The 23,839-nt window shown below is 38.7% G+C and overlaps 1 protein-coding gene across 4 annotated transcripts in view; it reads left to right on the top strand.

Moving 5' to 3' along the window:
* The first annotated feature begins 794 nt into the window (after window positions 1-794).
* Window positions 795-23,839, top strand: part of LOC126235997 (poly [ADP-ribose] polymerase tankyrase-2-like) — a 271,495-nt gene continuing 248,450 nt past the window's right edge. The window contains exons 1-2 of one of the 4 annotated variants that reach the window (XM_049944998.1): window positions 795-975; window positions 16,119-16,706. In XM_049944998.1, the coding sequence (XP_049800955.1) occupies window positions 16,138-16,706 (569 nt within the window). In that variant the 5' untranslated portion in view covers window positions 795-975; window positions 16,119-16,137. Of the gene's footprint in view, window positions 980-16,118; window positions 16,707-23,839 lie in introns of all 4 variants that reach the window. The other 3 variants (XM_049945002.1, XM_049945001.1, XM_049944997.1) reach the window with 3 other exon arrangements.

Genomic DNA, 23,839 nt, shown 5'->3' with positions numbered 1-23,839 from the left:
CGTAAACGACGAAACATTTTGTCAAACTTAACTAAGTATTTGGCAGTGTACGATGGTATTTGACGTGCTTGCGACAAATTTGACAAGATGGAGAACGTTGTTAGCGTCGATGTTACGCTGCATACGTACAGTGAAAAATTGTTTTATCACAATTTATCTCACAATAAGTATGGTAAGTTTCTGAAAATATGGAAACGACGATCAAGGATAAAAACAAAATAGCGCTAATCGTTATCAAAATGGTAGGGATATCACATATTTCTCAGCCATATGTCAACGGAGGAATAGGTTATGAACAAAACCAATATTTTACGCATGACGTAACAAGCAGACGTGCAATGAAATAAAAGAATCGAAGTTCTCCGGTTCTTCTGCGTACAATGTGGGTTCTGATATTTTAATGAACTGTCAGAGGATCGAGTACAAGAGAATAAATTTTCGCATAGTTGTGTCGGTTTTCAACGTGAGAGCGAAGTAGCTCTACAAAAGTGATCTCTCACTTTTAAAGCATTTCCTGAACCAGCCCCATGTTTCTTTTTCTTCTTTAACCACAGTGTCAGAGTCAGTGCTAGAAATGTGTATCTGCATTTGTAGTCGTTCCCACTAGCAGGGAAAGTGTAGAAATGAGTTAGGGGAAGTCCCAGTTTGTAAGATGGCGAGTAGCGTTATGGGTCGTTAAGGACACACGTAGCACAGGTTAGTTCTTCAAAAAAGGAAAGTGGAAAGTGAACGATTTGGTAGCTAGTCGAGCTGCGAATGACTATATAAGAAACGTATTTTGTAAGAGTAGCGTGTGAATGGTATGTTTAAATAGTGCAGAATATATTGATACTGTTACATGATTCACCGACCTATGTTATCAAAAGAGTACCGATCCACTGTGAATTACATATTTGCAGCAAGTGTTTACGTACCGGTATGTAATATGCAGTGAAAGAGTTGGGAGACCAAGACAAGCGATTTTCCAGTCTTCAGGTAGGTTTTTGAATTAATTATCATTCACTACATCAACATGTTTTATATTGTCTGAAGAGTCAATTATATGTATTAAGAACAAAACTGGTCCAAGTCTACTCCTCTGAAACACACCTGTGTTTACATTTTTGGGACTGATAATTGTTTCACAAAAAATTTGACTTTATCTGTGGTGTGTGCTGTCTACATTTTGCACCCTATTTTCAAAGTGTGAATGGGATCACTCATTGGCTGTTTCTTTCTGGTGCTTTTAGTTTGTTTAGTGATGTTGTATGGTCATCAGTGTTAAAAACATTCAACAGCTCTAGAAGTATGCCTGTGACACAATTTTCTCTGTCAAGAGCTTCAAGTCGTCAGTTGTGCCAGATATGGCTGATATTACGCTTCTGCTCCCTTGGAAGCCAAACTTGTGTTAAGAACGTGGAATTTTTTTCAGACAATCCATTAGTCAGTCTTTCACAGCCGATTCCACTATTTTTGAGAATGATGAGAACAAGGAAACTGGCCTTTTGCTTTCAGTACCTTTCTTTAGTAGAGGCGCAATCCAAATATGTTTCAGATACCCTAGAAAAATACTAAAAATACTGCTAATTATGTGTGTTAATAGAGTGTGTATGCTGTCCATGCTTGCCTTCAGAATTAAGATTGGCACCTCATGTAGGCATGTAGGCCTACTGACTTGTAATTTTTTAATGTGTGTTGAAATCTCTAAGTATATAGTCTAAGACTGAAGCTGAGCTTTAGGTTACACTCATAGTAGTGTTTACCAGTTGTGACATGCGAAAAGTATTTGTAATGTTCAGGAAGTAGGTACTAATTTGATTTTAACACTTGTGTTCATGTTCACATGACCACGTAAAATTATGTTAATTTTGGGAGCTGAGACTATGTCCAGAACTTGTTGATATGTTAAAAATGTGTTCACATTGCCACAAGGTGAACAAAACATTCATAGAGCAATGGTGTTGCAGTGCTTCCCTTGGGCGTATCATTGGTAGATGTCATACACACTTTTGTTTTACAGTATGTTTCATTCTTGACAGTGGTGGGTAATCTCGTGTTTCTTACAAAACTTACAAATGTCTGGTGAAGGTGATGATCCACAGAGGGGGACAGTAGTTTTCGTTTTGTTAAGTTCTAGACTACAAAGGTTTAGTAGTGGAGATGGAGAGCTTATAATAACTGCGATAATGCCATTCTGCTTTGACCACTGATGTGCGGCAGACTAAACTGTAGCACACATCTAGGCCTAGATGTAGCTTGAGGTCTAAGTTAGGTTGCATGTGTTTGACACAGTGAGATGGTGAAGCCAACAAATGTTACAACAGTTTTTTTTTTCTTTTTTTTCCTTTTATGTGCCATGATCCTTAACTGCATTTATGTTCCTGATAACTTATTTTCGCACCTAATCCAATATTTCCAAGGTTTTAAAACATTCAAAAGCATTAATAACAAGAAAATACATGCCCAAATGTGGATTCCATGTTTTTTCTGTTTAATGGCTGACATTTCAAAAGATTTATCAACACTAATTGCGACCAGATCTTGCTTATATATATTCCATTTCTGACATAAGTACACCTGCTATTATAGTAATGAAATTTCTTTTCATTTGTTCTTTAATATTGCAAAGAATGAAGTTCAACCATTACAGTTAGTCATGGTAATGATGAGATAACTCGAATCTTAATATAATAAAGATAAAAAGTCACAGAGTGCCCACAATCAAAACACTCAAGGTATCAAATGTAAAACTAGTAACAATACTTAAATTACAGGTCATCAAGGCAATAGCCTTCTTCAGCTTAATTTCAAATTTTGAATCTTCAAGCTCTTTCAGGTATATTGCTCTTTTCATAATGGGCTGTTTAAAGTATGAGAAATTTCTTTTTGTTGTAAAAGAATCACTCTTATGTCTTGTGTTGGGATCATATACTTGACTATTGACAAGAGTGTATGATCATTAAATGCTGTATTTCAGTTTCTACACGAGTGTCCTATAATGCATACAACTGCACTGCTCGGGCACTAATTCCAATTCAAGTTGTTGCATTTTATTTTCAGCAGACTGCATATACCAATGAAATATTGGTGGTTCTATGTAAATTTTTGTGGTGTTTGCCCTTAAGATATTAATTCCACCACTCCTCTCTGTTACTGGTGTCTGTACCTGACAGCTATGATCCTTTGTGGTCCAACTGTAACTAGTCTACCAAAAGTCAGGTAACCCTGCTGCTTCATTAAGTACATGTTACTGATAAGGAATGTTCGTGAACCCTAATATACATCACTACATATGAAGGAATGTACTGTGCAAGCATCAGCTTTGACAGTGATATAGGAGACATGCGGCAAATGCTGTAAACAATATGATGAATATGACATGATGTTATTGGCATTTTTATTTTATTTTATTTTATTTTATTTTTTTTTCTAATGAGCTAAGCTACAGATAAGTGTCTTACCACAACCATATTTCTTAATATCACATTCACTGCATTTACCAACTCACAAGTGAACTGTCACCTTCCAACTTAACCTGGACCTTGGGCAAAGCTACAGAATAGTCTGTCACCACAACCAATTTTTTATGCTGTCATATTCGTTGCTTTTGCCAGCTAACAACAAAACTGTGAAATATATGCACCAAAAGGTGACTCGACAGCAGCCATTAACATTACATCACTGGTCAAAGATGCCAACTCTTATTTAACATTCCTCTTGACCTATATCACCATGATGTCTTGCTCTAATGAAACAACTATGGCTTGTATGTGTATCTGCAAGCAGGTGAGTACTTTACACATCTGACACTGACTGCAACAAGAACAGTTTGTAGTGAAACGGCTGTTATTTGGATTTAATGTACAAAGTAAAACTAGTCTGACACTTTTGCCAAATATGGCTTTCTTCTGCAGTTTGCACGATGGATTCTGAATGTTGTTATTACACTAAACTCCTCTAATACAGAAATATCAAGAACTATTGTCACTATGTGTGTACCGGAATCTTATTATACTACAGAGCAGCAACGCATTAACTATTAACTTCCAGCAATAATTTACACATTTCCAGAATGAAAGTAAGAGGGAGTTGAAACTGTGAGGGTGAATCTTATCTGGATACTCACTTATTAACAGTATTGCCTGGATAAGGCAATGTTCCGCTTTTGAGCTCCACTCGAGCACACAGTTTCAGTTTACCTGATTCTGGACATGGCCTGAGTTATCACTGTTATGCATCACACAATAAAACACAATAATCACACACAAAATAGCCGTTACAGAATAATTATACAAGACATTATAATAAATCCCTGTAGCACTCCTGCAGGGAACATTAGTTGTCTGAGACCAAATATGTGAAGTGTCAGTTAATTACATGAATTGAAAACAGTCTTGTGTGAAATCAAACTTACCCAAATTTGTCACTGAAACATCATTAAAGAAGAGGTGCACTGACATAAAATTAGAGAAAGAAACCAAAAGAAATTGTGAGCACAGTTCTCTATGTTTATGCAGTGACATTGTATGTTGCAGTCTAAGTAGATATAACATAATTTTCATTTGTACTCTCAGATATTGCAGATTCGTTTGAGAAGTTACGTTTCAAACATTTTGATAATTATAAAATTACATAGCCTGTTTACTTACCAATCTTGACAATAGAAAAAAGTTACCCACAACTTTAATGTCACATTCAAAACTTTGCCAATTGTGATTATTAATGGAAATGAATTGTTCAGTTTTTTTGAAATTATGAATCGAGAACGAATAAGTAATTCAACGTGAGCAAGAAACACACTATGGTTATTTATGGCATCTTTTACTCTCTCTCTCTCTCTCTCTCTCTCTCTCTCTCTCTCTCTCCCTCTGAACCCAATAGACCAAAATATGTGCCCAATTAACACACATAATTGAAACTCTGATTCATGGCGCTATATTTTGAACAACACAGAAAGATTTCATAACAGCAAAGTTGTAATGCAGTGTAACCATATTAATATAAAGTTCAGTTCAGAACCAATAAACAAGCAAGCGAGTCTTCAGTAATTGCTTCTTTAATGAACACTTCAAGTACAGTAGGAAGAGCCGGCCGGTGTGGCCGAGCGGTTCTAGGCGCTTCAGTCTGGAACCGCGCGACTGGTACGGTCGCAGGTTCGAATCCTGCCTTGGGCATGGATGTGTGTGATGTCCTTAGGTTAGTTAGGTTTAAGTAGTTCTAAGTTCTGGGGGACTGATGACCTCAGATGTTAAGTCCCATAGTGCTCAGAACCATTTTGAACCATTTTTGAACAGTAGGAAGAATGGCTTGTTGATAGTACCATTATTCAGGACAAGGAAAGTACTTGCAGACTGGGACACAAAATTTATGCGGAACTATGAAAATAGTTTCAAACTTAAATTACTTGTTTTCTGAAATAAAAAAATGCATGTAGCTGCTGAGACGTCAGTTACACCTTAATTGAGGCTGTAGTGCTGTGCCAACATCCTAGCAAAACAATTGTGATTCAGAAGCAGATGCCATTTCCCCATATGAGTCAATCAGTGCTCGTTCAGTGGGATTAGCATTCAAAGCAGCTAGCATATAGTAATGGAAGTGCAGCAGGATATCAGCTGAGAAATTTTATTTGTAATGCTTGTACTTCCATATTTATCACTCACTATACAGGATGCTGACTTTTTCAACATGAACAGGAAAATGTAATAAATTAATATCCAACACCTTGCTAATGTTAACATATAATAGATCTGAGGATAATGTAATACATACGTGATTCAGATTAGCTGAGTCACTATTGTATTATCGAAAATCCTTTAACTCAAGAAATAAATTGATAAATTGTGGTCTGATGTGTTGAATTTCAAAAGGAACTGATTGTGGAGTACATCCACATGCTTGCCATGTACTTTCTGATGCTTTACAGTTTAAACCATTTATAGTTTGTTTCTCAAGTTTCATTCTGGATTTCAGGCTCCATTTTAATGCATTCAAGCTGGGTGTGATTTTTACATTCTTGGACATTAGCTGCTATTTATAAAAGACTTTTTGTCCTAGTCCTTGCGTTTTTGTGTTGCGCATACCTGTCATGTTTATCCATTCTGCTTACCAGGTTTCTAAATGCACATATCACTTGGAGATTGTCTTTCCCAGCTGTTACATTTAATCCTCTGGCATGTCCACCTACGACACTTTTTTCTTATTTATGTTCATTTCCTAATTTGCTACTACATTGCAATTCCTGTTCACTGTCGGCATACAGTATTATTCAAAGAACTGTGACTGACGCCCGAACAACAGGGAACTAACGTGCATCAAGATTAGAAAATAGTCCATTGATAATGGCTAGGCACTAGCCGGAGTCTGATTGCTGCACTCTATAATGTATAAATCACATAACAGTCGCTGAGTGCGCCCACTTTCCTAATGGAAGGTGACCTAATAACAGTTCAGTTCCCTCTTTCCATTATCGATGAAGTGGTGACAGTGAACTTGTCTTACACCTTTGCTGATTTTGAATTCTTATACAAATCTGTCAGTACAAATGACCCAGTCAGAAGAGAAAGAGTGGGTTTCCATATCTCCCTCTCTTCGATACTATACTGCCTAAAAAAGGAAAAACATTTTATTTGATCCCTCAGTATAAGAGGCCTTTTCTTATTTATAATTTGACAGTACTCTCCGAAAGGTGATCTTATTTGCATTTTGAATGTGCTTCTACATTCCATGTACACAATACTCAGTCATTTCGTTGTGTGTTTATACATGCAAGCTGCTTGGCAGCACTGCAGTAGTGAAGTTGCAAAAAAACTGTGGGAGTTTTGTGATGCATTGTCTTGGACTCCAGCTGTACCTTTAGTTAAACATGGTCACGCATTGTGTGCCTTCACCTATCAGCCATGTCTACTTGTGTTAACACTTTTGATCCAAACCCCCATTGTTTTCATTATCTTCAGTATTATTCAAAATTGTTGTTGCTGATTTTACACACACTGTGCGTACTTCTCTGTAATCCTCAGCCTATATCTCCCACGTTCACAATCTTGACCTATCAAAACAAATTGTGTTGTATAAATTGCACACATACTGGTGAATAAATATGTTTTCTTTCAGTGTGTCATGTGAATTCATTGCTGTACAGGTCCACAAGGTGCAGGGCAGACAGAGCACAAAGAGATTCTATTCCTTCTTGTTTTGAATCACGTTCACACTTTTACTTATAAAATACTTTATTAAAATATACATATGTTCACTTTACAAAAGACACACGAAGACTAACTATTGTGCCTCATCACTCACGCATATATACACAAACATAGCTGTCACCACAATCGATACTTCTCGAACGTACTCGATATAACTTATTGTAGAACGATGTTCTGGAACTTTCTCATATCCGATATAAATGTATTACATAATTCCAACACACCTCCTTACATTTATATCGCGATGTTTAACATATTCCTAATTTTAATGAATTTTTTTTTACATAACGACTTTGTGAATATATCTGCAACATTTTCATTTCAATCTACTTTAACAATATCAATGAGTCCCTGTAAATAATACTCATTCACAAAATGGTAATGCACTTCTATGTATTTTGAATTCTTTGTAAAATTACCAAACTTCGCTATATTTAATGCTCCTGAATTATCTTCATATATGACAATAGGTTTTTCAAATTTAACATTAAAAATGTCTAAAATATCATGTACAAGTTTCACCTCGCTTACAGCTTCAGACAATGCTACATATTCTGTGAAAGTTGAAGCCTTTGTAACACTCGCTTGATTTCTTGACTTCCAAAATACAACATTACCAAATAATCTAATTACATAACCAGAAGTTGACTTTCTATCCACACTATCACCTGCCCAATCTGAATCCACAAAACAATCTAATATCTCAGCACTTTCATTCCTACAATAGTTTAATTTCAAATCTTTAGTTAAATATAAATATTTCAAAATTCTCAAAGCATATTTAAAATGAGTACTACTGTAACAACTTTGGAATCTGCTCAAGTAATTCACACTATAGCTAATATCTGGTCTAGTACCCGAACTTATGTACAAGAGTGCACCTATCAAGTTTCTATATCTAACGTCATTACAATCTTCATATGCTGGTTCTAACTTTAAATTTACTTCCATTGGAGTTTTGTACAAGATTGAATCTTCAATTTTATATTTCGCAGCTAACGAATCAATATATTTTTCTTGACTCAAACTCATAACTCTTGTTTCACAATCATAATTAATATCGATGCCAAGATATCTTTTTACCTCACCTAAATCTTTCATATTAAATCGTTTTGACAATAAGTTCTTAATCTTAACAATTTTTTCTTTTCTCACACAGCAAATGAGCAAATTGTCGACAAAAATAATCAAATAAATCAAGACATCTCCATCTCGCAATACATAAAGACTATAATCATATTTACTCCTTTTAAAACCTAAACTTCTTAAAAACTCGTCAAGGCAATTGTACCAAGCTCGTGAGCTTTCTCGCAAACCATACAATGCTTTATACAATTTACAGACTCTATCCGTACCATCATCATATCCTCTTGGCTGCTTTACATAAACTTCAGATAAAACTTTACAATTTAGAAACGAAGTCTCTGCGTCCATTTGTTCTATAACCAAACCTTCTTGACAACAGTATGACAACAAAATCTTTAATGTTTGCATATTGGTTACTGGAGAATAAATATCCTCAACGACTTCTTTTTGTTGAAACCCCCTGACAACTAATCTTGCTTTGTAAACACTTTCTGATTTCTTTGTGAAAACCCACTTTACATCAATGGCTTCTTTATCAACTGGTTTATCTACTAATTCCCATGTTTTGTTTTTGTTCAAACAATCAATTTCCTTATTCATCGCTTTTTCCCAATAATTTGATTCGGCGCTGTTAATCGCCTCCTCAAAGCTTTCCGGACTATTTGCACTGCAAAAGTTTACATAAATAAAATTGCTGTAAACATAATCATTTAATATTTTTGGTTTTCTTTCTCTAGATGATCTCCTCAACTCAAGTACTTTCTCTGGTTCATGATTATCAGAAAGCTTTTCATTTTTCTCAATTTCCTTCTGTTTTTCTATTAGTTCAGTTTCATTTTCTATACTTTTGTGTTCAGAATCACTAGAATATTCACTTACTGAATCATAATCTTTAAACCCAATACATTTAACACCACTTTCAACAATGTCCACATGTCGAGCAACAACTATCTTATTATTTATTAGCACTCTGTAGCCTACTTCACAATAACCCATTAAAACCCCCAAATCGGCTTTCCTATCCCATGTCGACTTCCTCAGTTGCTCAGGTACTCTTACAAAAACTCTACTCCCATGCAACTTCAAATGATTAACATTAGGTCTTTTCCCCAGTAATATCTCATAAGGAGTTTTCTTTTCAATGGTGTTAGCTAAAGTTCTGTTTTTGAGGTACGCTGCTGCACAAACCACTTCAGGCCAAAATCTCGTGTCTACTCGCGCTTCGGCTAGCAGACACCGAGACATGTCCATGATGGATCTGTTATACCTTTCAGCAGTACCATTAAGCTCATGCACATAAGGTGGACAAGCATTCAATACAATTCCTTTTTGTCTCACAAATTCATAGACATTTTCATTTAAATATTCCTTCCCATTGTCACATCTTATCTTTTTAACAGTTTTCCCAGTGAGATTCTCAACTTCATTAATATACTCTACAAAACAATTGTATACTTGATCTTTAGATTTTATGGTGTAAACACGAGCTGCCTTACTGTAATCATCAATGAAAGAAAGAAAATATCTTTCCCCATGCATTCCAGTAGTTGAGTGAGGCCCATTTAGATCTGTGTGAACAATTTCTAAGATTTCTTTTGCTTTGGTTCTATTATTTTTAAAAGGAACATTATGCATTTTGTTTTTGATACAGATTTTACATTTCATAAATTCTGATTCTAGTTCTGAAGGAACCCCATCTAACAATTGATGTTTACATAAAGTATTTAGATAATTGAAATTAACATGTCCCAAAATGCGGTGCCATTTTTCCTTTGTTGTCATATTATTGTCTTTACTCATAACATTGACATTAACTTCTCCTTTATTAATAGTACTACTCATTTTATACAACCGACTCTCTTTCCATGCAATCACAATCAATCCATTAGCTTTATCAAAAATTTTAGCATTATTCCCTACCGATACAATTTTGTGATTATCTGTAATTTTGGCATAACTGATCAAGTTTTTGTCTATGTCTTTTACAAAGAAAACATCTCGCGTATTAATTGGAACCATTTGATCATAGACAGGAAAATTACTAATTACATTACCAACTTCAGTAGCTTGCAAAATTTTTCCATCAGCAATTTTTACATTTATAGGTTGTTTTAAAGTTATACTCTTAGAAAAATATTCCTCATTATTAATAACATGATCAGTACAGCCACTGTCTAATAACCAATTGATTTGAATTTGATTGTTGTTACTTGACTCTACTGTTCTATTTTGACCTATCATAGAATTAACCTCTGTTATAAAACTACTCATACCATGATCACTCTGATGGTAACCTTGCTTGCTGTGATGCCGACCGCTGCTAAAACCATGCTGCTCTCCTCGACCACGTTGCCTGCTGCCATAACCTCCACGCTGCATGTTGCCATAATTTCCACGCTGTACATTGCTATAGCCTCCACGCTGCATATTTCCATTACCTCTGTCGCTACTTTGAAAATGTACTCCACGATGCCATGTGCCTCTGTTACTTGTTCTTCCCTGGTTACAATCACGTTTGAAGTGACCTGCTTTGCCGCATCGATAACATACTTGCTCCTGATTTCTTGAATTCAATTTGCTTTCTGTGTGAAATGCATTTGATTTTACCTCTTCATTTCCAGTTTTTGCATTCAATAATTGAATCTTACTTTTAACGTATTCAACTGTCTGGTCCTCTTCCTTCAAGACGTCCACTAAGTCCCCAATATAGCTCATTGACTCTGGTAACGTTCGCAGCATATAATTTAGCTTCTCCTTTTCCGTTACTTTAGCGCCTGCAGATTTCAGCTCATTTACAGTTTTTACAAATGCACTGAAAAATGTCCCCGTATCACTGTAATCACTTAACCTCAATTTGTCCAACTTGTTTCTGCATAATATTTGAAGGGCTGTAGACTCTTTCGAATATAATTCATCAAATTTCTTCATGATCTCGAAAGCACTTTCTTTGCCACTCATGAATTCTAGTTGCTTATTTGTGATTGCACCATAAATATAGTTGATAGCCTTCAAGTCCTCTTCATCCCACGTTTCGTTGTCTGAACTCACTTTTGCCCTCGTAGTCACTGTATGGCATTTCTTCATTTTTAGGTACATGATTATCCGCTGCTTCCAGTTCCCATAGTCCTCGCCATCAAATACAGGAATAGTTATATCAGCCATGTCGAACTTTCTGAATAACACGCGACGGCCACAATATAATATTTAACTTCTACTTTTCTTTTCAACAACCACGCTCTGCTACCATGTTTTGAATCATGTTCACACTTTTACTTATAAAATACTTTATTAAAATATACATATGTTCACTTTACAAAAGACACATGAAGACTAACTATTGCGCCTCATCACTCACGCATATATACACAAACATAGCTGTCACCACAATCGATACTTCTCGAACATACTCGATATAACTTATTCTAGAACGATGTTCTGGAACTTTCTCATATCCGATATAAATGTATTACATAATTCCAACACTTCTAATTGCAAGTAAAGTGCACAAGATCTCTGTTCCAGAGGATATTTCAGTACTAAATTCACATGAATATTAAAGTCAAGTGTATTCAAGGAATAAACTTGACCCACTCAGAAGCATTTCAAATCAAATTTGCTTCTGTGTTACATCTATTTCAATAGATGCATTAGCACATGATGTGATAGTAAAACTGCAGTCTTGTTTGGTGCTGGTAATCTTTCCAGTGTACTTCCTTTGAACAAACTGTCATCTGAGTCTCTTCTTAAATTGTTTTAGAATTTTTTTTTTGTTATGTGTAATATATTAAATGATAACTTTTGAAACAGGAAAATTGTTGCACTGGAAAATAGTCATATTTTAACTCTCTTAACAAGACCCAGACAATCCCATGGTCGATCAATATCTTGCTGTCTCTACTGCGACTAACACATTTTTGCCTCACTCAGAAACAATCAGCAGTTTCGAGCTATGACACTCGCTAAAGTAATTGTAGAAATTACATTTTTAGTTAAAAATTCTGGTGATATACAATTCCAGTACTCACAGCTTTTCAATTAAAAATGTTTATTAAAACTTAAATTGACTTCAGAAAATTGTAAAATTACAAAGAGGCTAACTGGAAGGACCATTCTTATCTTCAGGAGATGAAATTCCAGTGTTGCTGTTACACTAAAATAAAAACTAAGGAAAAAACTGTCCTAGCTTTCAAAATTTGTAGTACCTTCCTTAAGGAAATATAGGAAATGTTATAAAGGAGGGGCTTTTAATTCAGACCCCAAGAGGAGTGGGGCCTACTTGTAATGTGAAGTAGAGTAGAAACGGTGAAGGGGAAGTCATCAGAGAAGGTAGAAGACGTAAGATAGTACTTTGATGAGTCTGTGCTTCCTGCAGTACAGGAATGACAGGAGGATACAGTGAGAAGTAAAGATGAATTAAGATGAAGAGAAGTGATACATTAAATGAATGATCGCTTATGGACTGGAAGGAAAGCAGAAAAGTAGACAGGATAGACCAAAGCAAGAGGGACAGAGAGGGGGATGGTGGGACATGAATATAGAAAAGTAAGTTGCTGAGAATATAATTGAGTACATAAATGGAGAACTACTACCAAAGCAAGGTGTGTCAACAGGTCTCAAGGGCCCTTCCTGAGTGTCCTGTGGCCATTATGATTCTCTGGCCCAATACTAGTTTCCTGAACTCTGAAGATGGTAACTTGCTCTCCAACATTTTGTCACGTCCTGTCACTCTCCTGAGCATACATCCTCATTTTATTACTTTATAGTATGTCTTTATACACTGAATCAGCAAAGAAACTTATATAGCCATGTATATTCAAATACAGAGATATGTAAGCAGGCAGGCCTATATAAGACAACAAGTGGCTGGGGCAGTTGTTAGATCGGTTACTGCAGCTACAATGGCAGGTTATCAAGATTTAAGTGAGTTTGAATATGGTGTCATAGTTGGCACACAAGCCGTGGGACACAGCTTCTCCAAGGCAGCAGTGAAGTGGGGGTTTTCCTGTACAACCATTTCACAAGTGTACCGTGAATATCAGAAATCCCATAAAACATCAACTCTTCGACATCGCTGCAGCCGGAAAAAGATCATGCAAGAACGGGACCAATGATGACGAAAGAGAATCGTTCAATGTGACAGAAGTGTAATCCCTCTGCAATTTGCTGCAGATTTCAATGCTGGGCCATCAACAAATGTCAGCATGTGAACTATTCAACGAAACGTCATCGATATGGGCTTTCATAGCCGAAGGCCGACTTGTGTATCCTTGATGACTGTAAAACATGAAGCTTTACTTCTTGCCTGGATCCATCAACACTGACATTGGGCTGTTGATCACTGGAAACATGTTGCCTGGTCAGATGAGTCTCTTTTTCAAATTGTATTGAGCGGATAGACATGTACAGTTACGGAGACAACCTCATGAATCCATGGACCTTGTATGTCAGCAGGGGACTGTTCAAGCTGGTGGAGGCTGTGTAATAGTGAGGGGTGTATGCAGTTGGAGTGATATGGGACCCCTGATATGTCTAGGTATGACTGTGACAGGTGACACATACGTAAGCACCCTGTCTGCTCACCTGCGTCCATTCGTGTTCATTGTGCATTCCAACGGACTTGGGCAATTCCAGCAGGACAATGAGATACCCCACACATCCAGAATTGCTACAAAGTGGCTACAGGAACACTCTTCTGAGCTTAAACACTTCCGCTGGCCTCCAAACTCCCCAGACATGAGCATATCTGGGCTGTCTTGCAACATGCTGTTCAGAAAAGATCTCCTTGTATGGACTTATAGATAACCCTGCGGGACTCATGGTGTCAGTTCCCTCCAGCACTACTTCAGACATTAGTCAAGTCCACTCCACGTTAAGTTGTGGCACTTCTGCATGCTCACTTGAGCCCTACACAATATTAGGCAGGTCTACCAGTTTCTTTGGCTTGTCATTGTACACTCATGGAAATGGAAAAAAGAACACATTGACACCGGTGTGTCAGACCCACCATACTTGCTCCGGACACTGCGAGAGGGCTGTACAAGCAATGATCACACGCACGGCACAGCGGACACACCAGGAACCGCGGTGTTGGCCGTCGAATGGCGCTAGCTGCGCAGCATTTGTGCACCGCCGCCGTCAGTGTCAGCCAGTTTGCCGTGGCATACGGAGCTCCATCGCAGTCGTTAACACTGGTAGCATGCCGCGACAGCATGGACGTGAACCGTATGTGCAGTTGACGGACTTTGAGCGAGGGCGTATAGTGGGCATGCGGGAGGCCGGGTGGACATACCGCCGAATTGCTCAACACGTGGGGCGTGAGGTCTCCACAGTACATCGATGTTGTCGCCAGTGGTCGGCGAAAGGTGCACATGCCCGTCGACCTGGGACCGGACCGCAGCGACGCACGGATGCACGCCAAGACCGTAGGATCCTACGCAGTGCCGTAGGGGACCGCACCGCCACTTCCCAGCAAATTAGGGACACTGTTGCTCCTGGGGTAACGGCGAGGACCATTCGCAACCATCTCCATGAAGCTGGGCTACGGTCCCGCACACCGTTAGGCCGTCTTCCGCTCACGCCCCAACATCGTGCAGCCCGCCTCCAGTGGTGTCGCGACAGGCGTGAATGGAGGGACGAATGGAGACGTGTCGTCTTCAGCGATGAGAGTCGCTTCTGCCTTGGTGCCAATGATGGTCGTATGCGTGTTTGGCGCCGTGCAGGTGAGCGCCACAATCAGGACTGCATACGACCGAGGCACACAGGGCCAACACCCGGCATCATGGTGTGGGGAGCGATCTCCTACACTGGCCGTACACCACTGGTGATCGTCGAGGGGACACTGAATAGTGCACGGTACATCCAAACCGTCATCGAACCCATCGTTCTACCATTCCTAGACCGGCAAGGGAACTTGCTGTTCCAACAGGACAATGCACGTCCGCATGTATCCCGTGCCACCCAACGTGCTCTAGAAGGTGTAAGTCAACTACCCTGGCCAGCAAGATCTCCGGATCTGTCCCCCATTGAGCATGTTTGGGACTGGATGAAGCGTCGTCTCACGCGGTCTGCACGTCCAGCACGAACGTTGGTCCAACTGAGGCGCCAGGTGGAAATGGCATGGCAAGCCGTTCCACAGGACTACATCCAGCATCTCTACGATCGTCTCCATGGGAGAATAGCAGCCTGCATTGCTGCGAAAGGTGGATATACACTGTACTAGTGCCGACATTGTGCATGCTCTGTTGCCTGTGTCTATGTGCCTGTGGTTCTGTCAGTGTGATCATGTGATGTATCTGACCCCAGGAATGTGTCAATAAAGTTTCCCCTTCCTGGGACAATGAATTCACGGTGTTCTTATTTCAATTTCCAGGAGTGTATATTTAATCAATTATTTTCTCAGTCACTTTTTTCCACTCCCTCTCCCTCCCTTTCCAGATTTCTCCTATTTCTTAATTCCTATTCATTCCTCTCTTAATTTGTATCTGCTTCTCTCTCTAGGCTGGGGAAGCTACAGTTTTTACCAAAGTAGTATACTCTCACATTATACTTAACCTCCCCTCATCCTCAAAGCAGGTTTGTATAACTGACCAGCCATTTCTTCCTAGCCTTTTGCAACCTATCTCCACTAATGGTGTCGAAACCCAGGACATCTTTCTCTACTTTATATGCATCTATTGGCAATACTGAAATTTTGGCTCATCAAGGTAAGAGTTGAAAGTATTGCCCAGTCATTCTGCCTACTTATAAAAAAGATAAAATTACAATTTAACTTGTTCATTAAGTCTGAAATAATATTATTTACATGTGGTGCAACAGCTCATTTCACTTAATTGATACTTGGACATGTTACAGTAAGATCCCAGCGACAGTGATGGCTGCGATATTTCCATTGGAAGGCAGAGGTGGTCTATCTGGAGACCTGGGAGTGCTGCTGGAGTCGAAGGAGGCTGCTGACGTCACACTGGTGGTGTCTGGGTCACAGCTGTTGGCGCACAGGGCCATCCTAACAGCCCGCAGTCCAGTGTTTAGAGCCAAGCTAAGGGACATCGCAAAAGAGAGCGGCAGCCTCACTGTACAGATCTCTGACATGAAGGACGAAGTCATGAAGCAGTTGCTCTGTTTCATGTACACAGACCAGGTGCCAGACCTGTGTACTTATGCAGCACCGCTTCTAGTGGCAGCGGATGAGTACGGCATCCCACTGCTGAAACAAGTGTGTGAAGCCATGTTGGCCAAAGGGATCACTGTGACCAGTGCTTCAGAAATGGCAGTACTTGCTGTGAAACACTCATGTACTAAACTGAAGGAGGTCACCATCAACTTCATACGGACACACAATGAAGTGTTGGGCACGAATGGTTGGGAGGATGCGATCCTCAAGCACCCACGAACGGTCGCACAGATCTGCCGACTCATGGTGGCCAAACCGTCAGAAAAGAGGTACATTCGTAGGCTTACCATATTTTTTGGATCTAACCCAGGACATATTTTTGAAATTACATACAAGTCTTACTGCTTACTGAAACATTCAGCTTTACTTATTCAGTTGTATTTTTCATTAGATATGACTTGCTTCAGAAATAATTTATGTACAATGTGGACTGAACAACCAGTTCCTGAAATCAGACTTTCTTAATCACTTTGAACTTCACTGAACACAATTTCATACCTCCTTTCTTGTCTGTGGCCAAAATTGCTATTAGTTTTATCAGCAGTATAACAAATCATATTTTTCTTCAAGTATATATTTTTTCACATGCTGCAAAAGAAACACAATCAAAATTTTAGCAGTCTTTTGTGACACTTCATCAAAGTGTAAAAGTTTAACTTGAATTTCCTCTTCCAGACTGAAATTTTTTATAACAGTAGGAACAAGTTTTACTGTACTTCAGTTTGAGCTATCCATCATTAATGTTGCATAATTAATATTTTCCAAAGAACACAATATGTTATCAGATATAAATGGTGATGTTGACAATAATTGCCTCAGTTTTGGTTCTAGCAGATGAAAATTGTGGGTTACATAACATTTTAACCAGTTGAGACGTACACTCTGATGTTTTGAAACTGAGTTTGTGTCCAGCAGTGTGGCTTGCAAATTTTGCCTCTTTAGTAGCACACTTCAAGTCACAATTAACATCTTTGGCTTTAAAAAATCTCTTATGTTTGATGGGATAGTAGAGTTAGTAACAATCCTATGCTTAGCAGTTTTCATGTGCTCTTTAAAATAACCCCTTCCTTTACGTGCAACAGAAAATTCTCCAGTACATAGTGTGCAGTAAAAACATTCATTGTTACTATCGTTACACAATTTAAAAAATTTGTTTTCCTGTTGCAGGTTAACATTAGACATACACTTCGTTTTACCCATTGGTAAATATGAATAGAGATAAAATGATCAAAAATGTGTAGACGAGTTACTTCACACTCAGAAACAAATAGTAAGTGAAAAGTAGTGGCAGAACTGCTTAGCCATGCCTCCCTATCAACATCAGCACTGGCTGCAAGGTTGACCATAACAAAGTGTTTAAAAACACAATGTAGAAAATGAAGCTCTAAAATTTAAAAAAATCCTTGCCAGTCACCAAATTCTCAAACTCCAGGCATTTTTGCAACCCTGAACATCTCTAAAAAGCAGGATCGTCTGGGCCAGCCCCGTACATATGGTAAGCCCGTATAGTCGATATGATGTGGCGTGTTCAGGAGTGCATCTGTGCATCAGGGGCATGTGTGTACAAGCAGCATAGTGGTAGTATAGGATGAAAAAGGACATATCATCTAATTTATGCCCAAACAGTGAAAGTACTTTTTACTAGTTTTCAATTGCAGATGAATGAATGTTTCAAAAGCACCATAAAAATGAACAAGGGCAGTCTAAAGAATCATTTTGTGCCTGATTTTTTGGTAGGCCACTTACCACATTTGTAACCGTTCTTCTCTCTCTTTGAGGGACAGTTCACATTTATTATTGTGGCATGACAATACTTATTGGATTTTTTTTGTGGAAGTTAATCAGTCATGTGTTGGAGCAAGAGGCGAGGAGTCATCAATCTGCTGATGGGTTTGATGCAGCCTGCGGGAGTTGCTCTCCTGGCCAACCTCTTCACCTCAGAGTAGCACTTGCACCTAACATACTCCATTATTTGTTGCCTGTATTACAATCTATGTCTTCCCTTACATTGTGTGTAATCCCGAATTCTTTCTAGAACCAGGCAACTACTACCTTATGTTTTAACACACAACCTATTATTGTGTCTGTCCTTTTAGCCAGTGTTTTCGAGATACTCCTTTCCTCACCGATTCTGTAGAGAACCTACTCATTTAGAGTTTCTTCCCATTCCATTCACATATGGAGCATGGGAAGAATGATTGTTTGAATTCCTCTGTGCATGCAGTAATTATTTTAATCTTATCCTCATGATCCCTGTGTGAACAATATGTAGGGGGTGAGGGGGTTGATGTACCAGGTGATCAAAAAGTCAGTATAAATTTGAAAACTTAATAAACCATGGAATACTGTAGATAGAGGTAAAAACTGACATACATGCTTGGAATGACATGGGGTTTTATTAGAACAAAAAATAAAATAAAATAAAATAAAGTTCACAAAAATGTCCGACAGATGGCGCTGGACAGCAAAACTGCTACCGTGACGGGTGAGAGGTACGCCGATATGTTACAGAATCGCATCATCCCCAGCCTGGCTGATAAAACACCTGCTGGAACGTACAATGTTTATGCAGGATGGCGCTACACCCTATATTGCTAGACACTTGAAAGATCTCTTGCGCGCGTCGTTTGGTGATTGTGTGCTCTGCAGCCACTTTTGTCTTGCTTGGCCTCCCAGGTCCCTAGACCTCAGTCTGTGCAATTATTGGCTTTGGGGTTACCTGAAGTCGAAAGTGTATCGTGATCGACCGACATCTCTGGGGATGCTGAAAGACGACAACCGACGCCAATGCCTCACCGTAACTCCAGACATGCTTTACAGTGCTGTTCACAACATTATTCCTTGACTACAGCTATTGTTGAGGAATGATGGTGGACATATTGAGCATTTCCTGTAAAGAACATCATCTTTGCTTTGTCTTACTTTGTTATGCTAAATATTGCTATTCTGATCAGATGAAGCGCCATCTGTCGGACATTTTTTGAACGTTTGTATTTTTTTGGTTCTAATAAAACCCCATGTCATTCCAAGCATGTGTGCCAATTTATGCCCCTCTATCTACATTATTCCGTGATTTATTCAGTTTTCAAATTTATCCTGACTCTTTGATCACCTGGTATATTAATGACATAGGAGACAATTTAAGTAGACCTCTTAGATTGTTTGCAGATGATGCTGTCATTTACCGTCTTATAAAACCATCAAATGACCAAAACAAATTGCAAAATGTTTTAGATCAGATATCTGTATGGTGCAAAAAGTGGCAGTTGACCCTGAATAAAGAAAAGTGTGAAGTTATTCACATGAGTACTAAAAGAAATCTGCTAAATTTCGATTATGCGATAAGTCACACAAATCTGAAGGCCGTAAATTCAACTAAATACTTAGGGATTACAATTACAAATAACCTAAATTGGAACAATCACATAGATAATGTTGTGGGTAGAGCACACCAAAGACTGCGATTCATTGGCAGATCACTTAGAAGGTGCAACAGGTCTAGTAAAGAGACTGCCTACACCATGCTTGTCTGCCCTGTTCTGGAGTATTGAAGTGCCATGTGGGATCCGCATCAGGTGGGACTAATGGGTGACATCGAAAAATTTCAAAGAAGGGCAGCTCGTTTTGTATTATCCCAAAATAGGGGATATAATGCCACAGAAGTGATACGTGAATTGGAGTGGCAATCATTAAAACAGAGGCATTTTTCATTGTGACGGGGTCTTTTCATGAAATTTGAATCACTAATTTTCTCCTCTGACTGCAAAAACATTCTGTTGACACCCACGTACATAGAGTGAAATGATCATCAAGGTAAAATAAGAGAAATCAGGGCTCGCACAGAAAAATTTAAGTGCCAGTTTTCATGCGCGCCATTCGTGAGTGGACCGGTGGAGAGACAGCTTGAAGGTGGTTCATTGAAACCTCTACCAGGCACGTTATTGTGAATAGCAGAGTAATCACATAGAAGTAGATGTAGTATATCCCAAGAATAATCATTTAAAGTTGGTTCTTGAAACTTTGTTATTAGACTTTCTCGGACCAGTTTATGTTTGTCTTCAAGAGTCTGCCATTTCAGTTCCTTCAGTATCTCTGTGACCCTCTCTCCTGGATTAAACCACTGTCTGACCTTTCATGCTGCCATACTCTGTATACATTCAATATCCCCTGTTAATCGTATCTGGTACGGGTCCCATACTTGAATGATTTGTAGGCAATCTCTTTTGTAGACTGATTGCACTTCCCCAGTATTTTACCTATAAACCAAAGTCTACCACCTGTTTTACACTTGACTGAACCTATGAGATCATTCAATTACATATCCTTACAGAGTGTTACACCCAGGTATTTGTATGAGTTGGCTGATTTCAGTAGTTACTCATTGATATTATAGATATAGGCTACTACATTTTTTCTTTTTGTGAAGTGCAAAATTTTACATTCCTGAACATTTAGAGCAAGGTGCCAGTTTCTGCACCATGTTGAAATGTTATCAAGATCTGACTGAATATTTATGCAGATTCTTGCAGATAGTACTTGGTTACAGACAACTGCATCATCTGCAAAAAGCCTGATTTGACTGTTAATATTGTTTGCAAGGTAATTACTGTACAACATGAACACAAGGGTCCCAACACACATCTCTGGGGTGCACCCAAAGTTACTTCTACATCTGACAATGACTCTCCATCCAAGATAACAAGTTGTTTCCTCCCTAGCAAAAGATCCTCAATCCAGTCACAAATTTCACTTGTTACCACATATGATCATACCTTTGACAGTAGGGTAGGTGTGGTACTGAGTCAAATGCTTTTCGGAATTGATCCAAAGCTATCAGTATGTCATGTGAGAAAAGTGCAAGTTTGGTTTCATATGATCGGTGTTTTTGAAAACCATGTTGGTTGGCATTGAGGAGATCATTCTGTTCAAGATACCTCATTATGTTTGAGCTCAGGGTATGTTCTAAGATTCTACAACAAATCGATATCAAGGATATTCAATGGTAGTTTTGTGGATCACTTCTACTACCCTTCTTGTAAACAGGTGTGACATGCCTTTTTCCAAGAACTGAGCACGTTTTCTTGTTCGAGGGATCTACGACAGGTTATAGTCAGAAGTGGGGCTAACTCAGCCGCAAATTCAGTGTAGAATATGACAGGGATTTCATTGGGGCCTGGAGCTTTGTACAATGTTATTAATTTCAGATTTTTCTCAGCATCACTGACACTAACACTTATCTCATTCATCGTTTCAGTGGTACAAGGATTAAATTGGGGCAATTCTCCTGGGTTTTCCTTTGTAAAGCAACATTTGAAAATGGAGGTAAGCATTTTAGCTTTGCTTTGGTACCTTCAATTTCAGTACCTGTCTCATTCACTAGGGACTCGACACTAACTTTGGTGCCACTTACAGCCTTTACATACAACCAGACTTTCTTTGGATTTTGTGAAGTGTCATTTGACAATACTTTGCTATCAGAATGAGATTTTCACTCTGCAGCGGAGTGTGCACTGATATGGAACTTCCTGGCAGATTAAAACTGTGTGCCGGACCGAGACTCAAACTCGGGTCCCGAATTCGAGTCTCGGTTCGGCACGCGGTTTTAATTTGCCAGGAAGTTTCATATCAGCACACACTCTGCTGCAGAGTGAAAATCTCATTCTGGAAACATCCCCTAGGCTGTGGCTAAGCCATGTCTCCGTAATATCCTTTCTTTCAGGAGTGCTAGTTCTGCAAGTTTTGCAGGAGAGCTTCTGTAAAGTTTGGAAGGTAGAAGACGAGGTACTGGCAAAAGTAATGCTGTGAGGACAAGGTGTGAGTCATGCTTGGGTAGCTCAGTTGGTAGAGCAGTTGCCCGCGAAAGGCAAAGGTCCCAAGTTTGAATCTTGGTTCGGCACACAGTTTTAATCTGCCAGGAAGTTTCAATACCTTGCTATGGTAGTCATAGAAGGCACCATGCATTGCTCTCTTGGCAGTCAAATGTGTTTGATTCAGCATCTCTCTATCTATAGCCCCAAAATTTGTTTTACACTTATTATGCAGTACTCTCTGTTTCTTTAGAAGTTTCTTTACGGTGATTGTATACCATGGATGTTTCCTCTCATTATGTACTGTTCTACTGGGTACATGTCTATCCAGTGTGTGGTCAACTATTCTTTTAAACTTGAGCCACTGTTCCTCTACATGCTCCTGACCTGTGCTGAAAGTTTCAAGTTCCTCAATGAGATAGGGTATTACTGATTTTTTTTTCTAGTTTACTGAACATATATATCTTTCTGTGTGTTTTAGTTGTCCTTCGCACTTTGGTGATCATTGTTGCCACAGCTGCATCATGGTTACTGATACCAGTTTCGATGTGGACATCCTCGAAGAGCTCAGGTCTTTTTGTTACTATTAAGTCCATTATATTTCCATCATGAGTAGGGTTCCTAACCATCTGTTCTAGGTAGTTTTCAGAAAAGACTTTTAGTAAAGTTTGACTGGGTATCTTATCACGCCCAACACTAAGAAAATTGTCATTTTCCTAATTAATTGTTGGATGATTAAAGTCTCCATCAATGATTACAGTATTTTTGTGCAACTTATGTAAAAGTGAACTAAGGTTTTCTCTGAAGTGTTTGGTTACATCAGGTGATGAGTCTGGTAGCCAATAGAAGGATCCAGTTATTTTATGCCCACCCCTGATACTGAGTCTTGCCCAAACAGTCTCACATACAGCTTCAATTTCTATCTCGATGGATTTGATTTTTTGTCTGCAGTGACAAATACACCATCTCCATTTCCCTCTTGCCTATCCTTTCGATATACACTTAAATTCTCCCCAAATATCTCACTGCTATCAATTTCAGGTTTCAACCAGCTTTTTGTACCTAGTATTATGTGAGCTTTGCTGCTTTTCGTGAGCATTTCAAAGTCTGGCACTTTGTTGCAAATACGTCGGCAGAGTACCATTAGGATTTTAATACTCTCATCTTTGAGAGGCATTTCTTTCAATCTTAAAGTGGTAGTTCTGGGTTTTCTGCAGCTATCATTATCTGGACTGGATGGAGTGTCGCCCACCCTTTTTTGTATTTTTTTATTTTTTATTTATTTATTTATTTTTTCTTCCAACACCTGCATACAAGTCTTTCTACGGTAACAAATTTCAGTTGAAATGGTCATTAGCTTGACTATTAGTCTATGTGGACTAGCACTCAGAATTCCAAAATATTTGTAAGTCTCGAACTGCTGCACTTTGAAATATTTCTAAGACCCAATAAAATGTAAGTCCTAATGGCTTTCGGACTACACAAAACACCAAAAACAACCTCCTTGACAAAACACGAAAATGAAATACTTTGAGCTCTGCTGTGCTTCCTTATTTAAAAACTTGGTTGGTATGTTGTGATTAGAGAGTGTAGGA

The sequence above is a fragment of the Schistocerca nitens genome, chromosome 2 (assembly GCF_023898315.1).
Source record: "Schistocerca nitens isolate TAMUIC-IGC-003100 chromosome 2, iqSchNite1.1, whole genome shotgun sequence".
Classification (NCBI taxonomy): Eukaryota; Metazoa; Arthropoda; class Insecta; order Orthoptera; family Acrididae; genus Schistocerca; species Schistocerca nitens.
Note: the sequence above shows the minus strand (reverse complement) of the source record. Positions and strands in the feature narration are given on the sequence as shown.